Consider the following 10,894-nt stretch of genomic DNA (forward strand, 5'->3'; position numbering starts at 1 on the left):
GGGGGAGGCCACGACAGGGAGGGGCCCCGGGTCCCAAAAAAAAAAAAAAAAAAAAAATTAGTGGGTAAATGATGGATTTTTCATTATATAGTATTAGATCTATTTATTGGCTTTCCATATGAAAATCAAAGCTTGCACTGTACACAAATACTGTCTCAGTTCTAGTTGAGATAAATGCTTAAATGTGAAAGTCAAAACTATCAAGTGTTTAGAAGACAGTATTGTGGGATATAGATTTTTTTTACACCTGACACAAAAGTTCAAACCACAAAAGAATTAATACTGATAAAACTCAACTACATTAAAACTAAGGACTTTTAATCAAATGATAATAAAGAGAATTTTAAAATGAGGCACAAATAAGGGAAGTTATTTGTAACACATATGACTGATAAAGATTAGTATACAGAATTTACAGAGGAATTGTATGAGACAACCTCATAGATCCTATGAGAAGTCAGATAACCCAAAAGATAAATGGATTAAAGATTTCAGTCAGAGGAAGTTTGAATGGCCAATAAACATAAAAAAGATGCTTATCCCTTGTTAAAAATCAAGGAAAATGCAGGTTAAAACCATGATGAGGTATCATTTCAGATCTACTAGAGGGATGCAAGTTTTAGTTTGACAGTAACAAATGTTGATGAAGCTGTGGAACAGCCAGAATACTTACAGACTTCTGACAAGAATGAAATTGGTATGACTGCTTTGGAAAACATTTGACATTATCTGCTTAAGTTCAGGATGTGTATATACCCTATGAGCCAACAATTCCCCTCCTAGGACTATACCCTTGGGAAACTTGCCCATGTCCACTAGAAGCCAGACACAATTCTATTTATCATAGCACTGCTTGTAATGACAGAGATGGGGAAACATCAATAGTGGAATAGAAAAATAAACTGTGGTATAGTCACACGATGGAATATTATACAGCAATGAAAATGAATTAATTAAAGCCACCTGCAACAACAAGCTATTCCCAGGAGTTGTAGAAGAGTGACTTGTTCATATAAAATCCTAAAACATGCAAAATTTAAAGAATATATATTTTTTGGAAACAAACGTAAACAAAAACAAACATGAAAAAGGGCAGTTAATAGTAAAAACCAAATTTGGGATAGTAGTTACTTTAGAGAGTTGCACAAAGGACTGTAAAGGTGATATATATATATAAAACACACACACACACACACACACAACACACACACACGCGCATACCTCATTGTATTGTGCTTTGCTTTATTGCACTTGGTAGATACTGTGTTTCTTACAAACTGAAGGTTTGTGGCAACTCTGTGTTGAGCAAGTCTGTCATGGACCATTTTTCCAACGTATTTGCTCACTTTGTGTCTCTGTGTCACATTTTGGTAATTCTCAAAATATTTTGAACTTTTTCATTGTTTTTATATTTCTTATGGTGATCTGTGAACTTTGATGTTAATATTACAGAAAGAAGGCTCAGATGATGGTCAGCATTATTTAGCTGAAAAAATTTAATTTTTTAATTAAGGTATATACTTTTGTTAGATGTAATGCCATTGCATTAGACTACAGAATAGTGTAAACATAACTTTTTCTATGTACTAGAAAACCAAAAAATTCACGTGACTTGCTTTATTGTGATACTTGCTTTAAGAACCCACAGTATTCTCCGAGGTATGCTGTGTGCATGTGTATATGTGTGTGTATATACATGTATATTTAATTTTAATTAATTTTTTAAACTGAGTGGTGGTTACATGGAGATTTGTTGTCACTACTTTATATATTTTATGTATTATGTAAATATTCTTTTTTAAACTATTCAATAAGTCATGGTATCTCAGAGTTAGAAGTGACCTTAAATAGCATCTAGTCCAGCGTAAGCAAGTATCACTTTAGAGCGTTATTTAATTGTTTAGTGTTTTACTCAAGCAGATTGTAGGTGTCTTAACAACGGGCTGTGTCTTGTACTTAATGGGTTTCAGACCATGGCTGCAGGCTCAATGTATCATACATCATCTGACACTATGATATAATATGCAAGCAGGACTGTCCCAGAAAATCTAGAAATACAGTTAGTATAAGTATACTTTTAAAAAATTTCTCACTACCTTCAGGAATATTCTTATATATGGAACTTGAGAAAAAATTATGGAGGAATACGTGTTTATTGAAAAAGTCAAACAAGCAATAGTTTATAATCAAAGATTAAAATTCCTCTCTCTCATATCCTGAGGCTGACTCATGTTAGTATAGTTTGGTGAATACCTTCCCAAACCTTTCTGTGTGTGGAAACATATACACATATCTTTTCTCTTCTTTAGGAAAATGAAGTCAGAATAAATATGTTTCCCTAAAAGTTGACAGCCTATCAATGTATGATGAACAGTCTTCCAAAGCATACACATAGATCTAACTCATTCTTTTTAACAGTTGTATAACATCATCTTTGGTCATGCCATAATTTATTTAACCATCCTCTTATTAATAGACATCTAGAGGGAGTTCCCTCGTGGTCCAGTGGTTAGGACTTGGTGCTTTCACTGCCATGGCCCGAGTTTAATCCCTGGTTGGGGAACTAAGATACCACAAGCCACGTGGTGTGGCCAAAAAAAATATTAGACATCTAGATTATTTCCAAGTTTTGGCTATTCCAGAGAATGTTGCCAGTAATCATCTTTGTATGTATGTCACTAAACAGTAATGCCATTTATTTTTGAAGATTCCCATAGTGGTATTACTAGGTGAAAGGGTTTTTAATGACTTTCTGGATATTTTCTTTCCTCAAAGTTTGTAGTATTTTTCATTCCTTCCAGGAGTGTTATGAAAGTGCCAGTTTTACCACGTCATAGTCAGCTCTGAATGTTGTTCCTGTCCCTTTCTTTCATATTTCTCAACCTCGTGGGTGAAAAGTGGTTTCCCTTGGTTGTATGTGCATTCCTGACTGCTAATGTGGCTGTCTTTTCATTGGCTTATTGACCACCTGCATTTCCACTTCTGCAAATTATTTATAGTTGCAGTTTGATCTTTGGGTTGTTTATCTTTTCTTTGCACTTCATATCCTGTTTACAGATATTCTCTCCCAGTTTGTTTTTAGACTTTGTTTATGGTATCTTTTATAATAGCTAATATTTTCTCCTTAACACTCTGAGTGTTGCTTACTGAGATATAGTTTACATACAGTAAAATTTACTCCTTCGGCATAACTGTAGTTAAGTGAGTTTTGAAAAATGTGTAGCCGTCATATTACCAAGTTATAGAATATTGTCATCATCCCAGAAATTACCCCTAAGTAATTAACTTCCTCCAGTCCCAGCCTCTGTCAACCACTGATCTCTGTTTTGTGTGTATAGTTTTGCCTTTTCCTCAATGTCACGTAAATGGAATACAGTATGTAGCATTTTGTGTCTGGCTTCTTTCACGTAGCCTAGTGATTTTGGTATTTACCCATGTTGTTACAAGTCTCAATAATTTGTTCTTTTTCATTGCTGAGGAGTATTCTGATATATGATATGTCTTTCCTAGGGCTGCTGTAAAAAAAATCCCACCAACTAGATGGCTTAACCAAAAAATATATTGTCTCACAGTTCCGGAGGCTAGAAGTCTGCAGTTAGGGTGTCCACTGGGTTGGTTCCTTATGAGGACTGTGAGGGAGAGTCTGTTCCATGCCTCTCCCCCAGCTTCTGGTGGTGCCAGGTGTTTCCTTGGCTTGTTGCCGCATAACTCCAACCTCTGCCTCCACTTTCACGTGGTTGTCTTCTCCTTGTATGTGCCTTCACATTGTCTCTTCTCTCTCTGTGTGTTTGTCTCTGTCCGTATTCCTCCTTCTTTATGGACACCAGTCACATTGGATTAGAGCCCACTGTCATGACCTCATTTTAACTTGATTACTCGGTAAAGATTATCTCCAAGTAAAATCACATTGTGAGGTACTAGGGGTTAGGACGTCCACATACCTTTTTGGGGAGACACAATTCAACCCATAACATACAAATGGACACAGTTTGTTTGTTTATCCATTCACCAGTTGATGGACATTCAAATTGTTTCTGTCATGATAGATAATTTAAAACAAAAAAAAAAGAGGAACCTTGGCTTGCCTGCTCTTTTTAGCCTTTGACTATGTGGAAGAGGAGAGATGTTATTTCTCTGCTCAGATCCCAACCCACCTTCCTGTTTGGAAAAAGTGCTAGAAAGCAACACAGTGCTGGCCACAGAAAGGACAGAGGAGATTCCAAAAAACTAGAGACTTAGAGACTTAAAGTTAAAAGCAGAACATGTGATGAAATGAATTTACCCAGTAATCTAATTTTTTTGTTTCATTTGTATTTTTCTTTTACATTAAACTTTTCTTTAAATCTTTTTTAAGGGGGATATTTAAGCTTTTGACTCGTTTGCTCAATAATGAACTGAGTTGGTTAACTGGAGTAGGTCATGGCCAAACTTAAGTGTTCAGTTCTGTGCTGGTTGGATGCATCTTGTCCCTTCTTTCTCCAGACCATAAGCTCTGGCCCTAGCAGTTCTTTCAAAGATATTTCCTTTCAGTGCCTTGTTCTCAGTGTCCTCATTATGGTTAGAGAAGCAGCCTTGAATCAAGTGTATGCTGTTACACTTGAGAATATGAAGTTTCAGGGGTTTAGGACTGAAATGAACATGCAGTGAGACAGTGAGGGCAAGAGGCAGTTCAGGAAGACTTCCCAAGTGTTGGTTTTAGTAATTTTGAGGTTCAGCCACAGTGATTTTTCTACTGTCTGGGACAGACCATAAAAATGTGAAGTCTAAGGACCATGTCTGAGGACTTAGTCAAGTCATTTAAGTAAATGTTTATGAAGGATTTAGTAGGTGTTTTCACTATACTAGTTGCTAGGGTGCAAAGATGAATGGGGTGAGTCTTGTAGGTCCTGCTAAGGAATTTTGTCTTGATTGTGGGGAGCCACTGAAAGGTTTTTAGCAGGGCTGACACGATCAACTACAAGTCAAGCAGGAATGTGAAGTTGAGTGTGGATGTAAGTTACATCATTTATCATAGCAAAGTGTTAGAAATAGTCCAAAATATCAAGTAGAAGGAAATGGGCTTAAAAAATGAATACTGATGCAGGAAAATCTTACGGAATATGCTGACAGTGAAACACAGGTAACAAAACATGTACAATATGATTGCAGTTTTGTTGAAAAAGAAATAAGTTAAAAGATGAAAAAAACTTATAGGAAATACACCAAAATTCCAAGCTTATTTCTGGATGGTGGTATTTTACATACATTTTTCTTTCTTTCTTCTTTTCAGTTTTTTCTTGTTACAGTATAGATGTATAGTTTGCAGTATCAGAATGTAAAAGCACCTGCTTTTTATTTTTTTATGTTTTTCATGCTTTTATTAGTTTACTATGTGGTATATGCCTCTTAATCTTTTTTAAAAAATAAATTTATTTATTTATTTATTATTTTTGGCTGCGTTGGGTCTTTGTTGCTGTGCGCGGCCTTTCTCTAGTTGCAGTGATCGGGGCTACTCTTTGTTGCGGTGCGTGGGCTTCTTATCGTCGTGGCTTCTCTTGTTGTGGAGCACGGGCTCTAGGCACGCAGGCTTAAGTAGCTGTGGCACACGGGCTCAGTAGTTGTAGCTTGCGGGCTCTAGAGCGCAGGCTCAGTAGTTGTGGCACATGGGCTTAGTTGCTCCGTGGCATGTGGGATCTTCCCAGGCCAGGGCTCGAACCTGTGTCCCCTGCATTGGCAGGCGGATTCTTAACCACTGCACCACCAGGGAAGCCCCGCACATGCTTTTTAAATTGAAAAGAAAGAAAAGAAGTAGAAACTAGGTGCTGTAAGTGCTCCTGGACCCACTGGACCCATTGTGTTTTTTCACCTGTTGTTTGGAAGTGACACTGACTGCCTGACGCCGTATCTGGTTCTTCAGCACAGGAGGAAGCGCCGCTCCACCCCTTTGACTTCCTCCACGCTGCCCCCACAAGCACCAGAGGAAAGCTCCTATTTGCAGACCACAGATATCTCACTCTGGACAGTGGTGGCCGCTATTCAAGCTGTGGAGAAGAAGATGGAGTCCCAGGCCGCCCGGCTGCAGAGCCTGGAGGGCCGGACGGGGACGGCCGAGAAGAAGCTGGCCGACTGCGAGAAGACGGCCGTGGAGTTGGGGAACCAGCTGGAGGGCAAGTGGGCAGTGCTGGGGACCCTGCTGCAGGAGTACGGGCTGCTGCAGAGGCGGCTGGAGAACATGGAGAACCTGCTGAGGAACAGGAACTTCTGGGTCCTGCGGCTGCCCCCGGGCAGCAAGGGCGAGGCCCCCAAGGTAAGCCTTGAGGGTTGAGAGTCAGACCAGAGGGGGTAGGCCCAGCCCTCTGTTAGTGAAGATTCTCAGTGGCTGGCTTTTCCTTTGTGGCTTTGGTAGGAGACACTCACTATGTGACATTTGTGATTTCAGGTGTCCAGGTCACTTGAAAATGATGGAGTCTGTTTTTCAGAGCAGGAGTGGGAGAACCTGGAGGGCTGGCAGAAGGAACTGTACACAAATGCGATGAAAAGCAGCTATGAGACCCTGGTCTCTCTAAGTAAGTAGCAGAGTTTTCTCCCTAGAATTTGCTCTCAGGCATCCTACAATTCTTGGCCAAGTAGCTTGTGACCCAGGCTGCATCTGTGATTCCAGTGGGCTGTGGATCCTCTCTTCGCCTCAGCCAGGTTGAGAAATGGGAGTCTCCAGGCCCTCAATTTATGAAGACTTTCGGAAAGGTCTTGGTGTTTTGCATTTTGTATTTCTTCCCTGTGCTTATGTAGTCGGTTCACCGCTGTGGCCTCTCCCGTTGCGGAGCACAGGCTCCGGACGCGCAGGCTCAGCGGCCATGGCTCACGGGCCCAGCCGCTCCGCAGCATGTGGGATCTTCCCGGACCGGGGCACGAACCCGTGTCCCCTGCATCGGCAGGCGGACTCTCAACCACTGCGCCACCAGGGAAGCCCCCAGTCAGTTCTTGATAATATTTACTAATAGATAAGATGTCATCATGTGCCTTAGAGTTTAACATGGCTAGGGTCCCTCATGCGGCATTTAATACTTAGGACTGCTTGACGAGAAATCCTTTGTTGCCTGGGATGGGCAGACAGCATGGGCTCACCAAACACTGTTTCTTGGCGTTTACCTGGAATTACAGATGGTCCTTGTGGTCCCAGTGTTCATTTTGTGTTGATGAGAAGTGCCGATTGATAGATGTACATCTTTATGTGTAAAATATAGGCTATTACATAATAAATGCATTTTGTTTGGTTGACAAAATCTTTTAGAACCTAGGTCCGTGGAGGCTTGTCAAGAAGGCCAGCGTGCCTGGAGCGAAGTGGAGGGGGAGGGAAGTAGCAAATAGGTCAGAGATGGGACTGTGTGACCTCGACTGGCTCACGTGTTCTGCTAGTGGCTGTTTCCTTGTCTGTCATAGTGGGGGATAGCAGTGCTGACCTTACCTTGCAGTGCTGTAACCCAGATGAAGTTAGATCCCCGGAGAGGAGCCCGTGTCTGTGGGTGGCAGTGGTGGTGTTGGAAGGAAAGCAGCGGGCTCTGAAGCCTGGCCACCTGCGCCTCAGACGGCTGAGAAGGGGCATTGAAGGCAGCAGTTAGCTGAACGGATCACTCGAATTGGCCGTAATTTTCTAATTGTCCCAAACTGCTAAGGGAAAGTGACTTTGAATCTTTTGAAGTTTTAACGTCAGCTCCTTGACATTGGTCACCTTGTTCATCGGCAAATGACCAGTGCTGTCTCCTGGGCTCACACTGTGCCATTTCCAACCCAGAGGTGCTTGGCCGGCCCGAAGGAGAAGCGGAGTTGGGTACAGAGATGCTGGGTGACCTGGAGGAGGAAGACTCTCGTGGTGTCCACCCAGGTGAGCGGCTCCAGAGTACTCCACCCCATGCCCGCTCCCTGCAGCCCGTAGTGAGCTGCCCCACTGCTACACTGCCAAACGCTGATTGTTAGTAACCTCACCTGGCATTCAGTTGTTCTAAAGTCCTTTATGATTATCATCAGCTCACCTATGATATGTGTATCTTACCTCCTTAACTGCTGTGTGGAGTCCCTAAGGTTCACGGCCGTGCCATACTTCTGTATGCCCTGCAGACAGTGCAGAGTGTCTAACAGGCCTTAGTCAAAACCCACTGGAGATTGAGAATAGGGTTGGTCAGATCTTCAGGAGTGAAGCTAACTGGGTAAGGGGCAGGAGAAACCGTTGTAAACCAGGTAATTTGGGGAGAATATGCAGGAAGAACAGAGCTGGATACGTGCATTTTTAAGCTATAGGTTCAGTTGTTTGGTTTTTTTTTTAACTATTCACATGTATTATTTTAACACTCTGTAACACTTAAATTAGCTTAGGTGTTACCTATGTATATTTTACCATTTTCCACAGAGTTGAATACAAATTTGTGGACAAGCTTAGAGAATTTATAACACTGTTCTGTAAGAATAACATATTCGGATTTCTGATTAGTATGTCTCTACCTGAGTATAGGTTACTTTTTCAGGTCTTGCAGCCCAGTCTGTCTCATCCTCTTCCAAATTATCCTGATTCCCTTGATCCTGGGGTACTTTGATTTGAGCCCTTCTGAAATTCACAGATGTTTGTTCAGCTCTGAAAAAACCAAAGGTGCTAGAATGTGATCTTTTTTGTGGCTCTTCTTTGTCTTGGCAGTGGAAGGGGTTATGATCAAGCAGGAGATACAGTACACGCAGGACGGCTCCACGGATCTTCCTGGAGAGTTCTCGGGCATTGCCGAAGAGCACGCTTTCCTGAGCCCGGAGCAGCCTGAGCTCTGGGATGGTCAGGGACGTTCTGTCCTCTTGGAATCAGGTCCCGGGGACACTAATCCAGAGGAGCCCGTTGAGGGCAGTAGAGACCCTAGCAGTGGCAGAACTCTGGGCTGCCCCCCGAAGCAGAAGTCTAACAGGCAGCTGAAGCTGGGTCAGCAGCGTGGGCAGGGCCTGAAGCTGAAAAGGGACACTGCTGGCGCCTACGAATGTTCCGAGTGCGAGGCCATCTTCCGCTGTAAGCAGCAGCTGGCCGCACATCTGCGGACCCACTCAGGATGGGAGCCTTACACGGCCTCGGAGCCAGAGGAGAGCCTTCGGCCCCGGCCCCGGCCCCAGCTTAAGCCCCAGCCCCGGAAGGCGAAGCTGCACCAGTGTGATGTGTGCACAAGGAGCTTCAGCTGCAGGGTGAGCCTGCTGACCCACCAGCGCTGCCACCTGCAGGAGGGGCCCGGTGCCGGCCGCCGGGTCCAGGAGCGGTTCTCACCCAACAGCCTGGTCGCCCTGCCCGGCCACATCCCTTGGAGGAAAAGCCGGAGCGCCCTCATCTGTGGTTACTGCGGCAAGAGCTTCAGCCACCCGTCCGACCTGGTGCGGCACCAGCGTATCCACACGGGCGAGCGGCCCTACAGCTGCCCTGAGTGTGAGAAGAGCTTTGTCCAGAAGCAGCACCTCCTGCAGCACCAGAAGATCCACCAGCGGGAGCGGGGCGGGCCAGCCCTGGAGCCCGGAAGGCCCAACGGCCTGCTTTAGGGGTGCCGGCCCCTCGCCCGACTGGGGGAGGTGGAGGGGGCTGGCACTGTCCCCCCGAAGAGACAGTGGAGCGTCAGGGACTGACTTCTTTCTGAGGGGAGTCACTTTGATTTGCTTTCCCTTGACCAGGCGCCAGGCCGAGCCCAAAGGCTGCCCTGAAAACCACGGAAGAGGAGGAGTCGGGGCCAGGCCTCTCCTGCTTTCTTCACCCTGCTGCCGAGTTTGCCATCTCTGTGGCACCGTCAAGTCTCTGCTTTTCCCATCCGAGTTGATAGTCGTGGGCTGGGGTTGGCTCTCTGAGCCCACAGGGCTGGTGGCCTGTTCCAGGGCCCGTCCCGGCATTCAGGTCTTCCCGAGGGTTGAGTCGGGCCAAAGGAGCGAGCAGACATGTGGAAGCATAGCCCTCTAGCTGCTCTTCTTTTGTCATCTCCTTGTTAATAACAAGTAGAAGAAATAATTTAAATGAACTGCTTACCGTGCTCTGAAGACCCTTTTTTTTGGAGTTAGATTTTAGTTGGTTAAAAAAAAAGTCTGACAATTTTTAAATTTCCAGAGTTGTAGAAGTTGTTCCTAACATGGGGACTGGGCCTGCCCTCTGGGAGGGGATCACTTCTGGGGCTCTTTTAGCCCGCCCCATTTAGTCAGGGCCGTAGTGCTGGGCTCCCTCTTGTGCGGGTGCTTGGCACTCCGGAATAGGGCTACCTGACCGAGAGGAGGGGAGTAGTAGGGTTAGACGCCAGAACCCCTGCTGGGAATGAAGGGTCCTGTAAAGGAGCTGTGATACGGTCCTGCTTCTCTGAGTTTGGGTTTCTCTCCGCTCTTCCCTCCCATCCTTGCTGTGGTTCTGCAGCCTCCCCGCACAGAAGACTACTTTTTACTTAAGGTCGTTCAGCTTATACCAGTGGTTACTTGAGTTGGTTTTTATTATACCAGTTGTTTCTTGAGGTTGTTCAGATCACACGCTTTCCACAGTAGCTCTGGGATTGACTATTCCTGAAATGGTGGAAAAAAAGCACACAGATGCCCATCTCTCAGGAGTGTTGAATGCCTGCCCCACTGTTGTTTGGGGAGATGAGAGTGGGCTCCTGGGTCCTATGTGAATGTCCCGTTTGATGTTTGCAGTTGCCTAGAATAAAACTTAACTACTAGCAAAAAAAAAAAAAAAAAAAAAAAAAAAAAAAAAAAAAAACCCACAAAACTCCTGTTTGATGTTTTTCTCCATTTGTCAAGAATACCCTCCCGGGGCCAAGATGGAGGCGGTGCCTGACCTGGAGCAGTGCCAGAGGCCTGATGGCATAGCCTGACCTGCATCCTTCCTTAAACCTAGGGAGATAAGAAGAGGTGTGTACGGGAATACTCA

The 10,894-nt window shown here is 44.3% G+C and overlaps 1 protein-coding gene across 3 annotated transcripts in view; it reads left to right on the forward strand.

Annotated features, from left to right (window-relative positions):
• LOC112398348 (zinc finger protein 212) overlaps positions 1–10,689 on the forward strand; it is a 46,753-nt gene extending 36,064 nt beyond the window's left edge. The window contains exons 2-5 of one of the 3 annotated variants that reach the window (XM_024742837.1): positions 5,897–6,286; positions 6,419–6,545; positions 7,772–7,861; positions 8,666–10,689. In XM_024742837.1, the coding sequence (XP_024598605.1) occupies positions 5,897–6,286; positions 6,419–6,545; positions 7,772–7,861; positions 8,666–9,534 (1,476 nt within the window). In that variant the 3' untranslated portion in view covers positions 9,535–10,689. Of the gene's footprint in view, positions 1–5,896; positions 6,287–6,418; positions 6,546–7,771; positions 7,862–8,665 lie in introns of those variants that run through there. The other 2 variants (XM_024742839.1, XM_024742838.1) reach the window with 2 other exon arrangements.
• The last annotated feature ends 205 nt before the right edge of the window (positions 10,690–10,894 follow it).

The sequence above is a fragment of the Neophocaena asiaeorientalis genome, unplaced genomic scaffold, assembly GCF_003031525.2.
Source record: "Neophocaena asiaeorientalis asiaeorientalis breed wild unplaced genomic scaffold, Neophocaena_asiaeorientalis_V1.1 scaffold798, whole genome shotgun sequence".
In the NCBI taxonomy this organism is placed as follows: domain Eukaryota; kingdom Metazoa; phylum Chordata; class Mammalia; order Artiodactyla; family Phocoenidae; genus Neophocaena; species Neophocaena asiaeorientalis.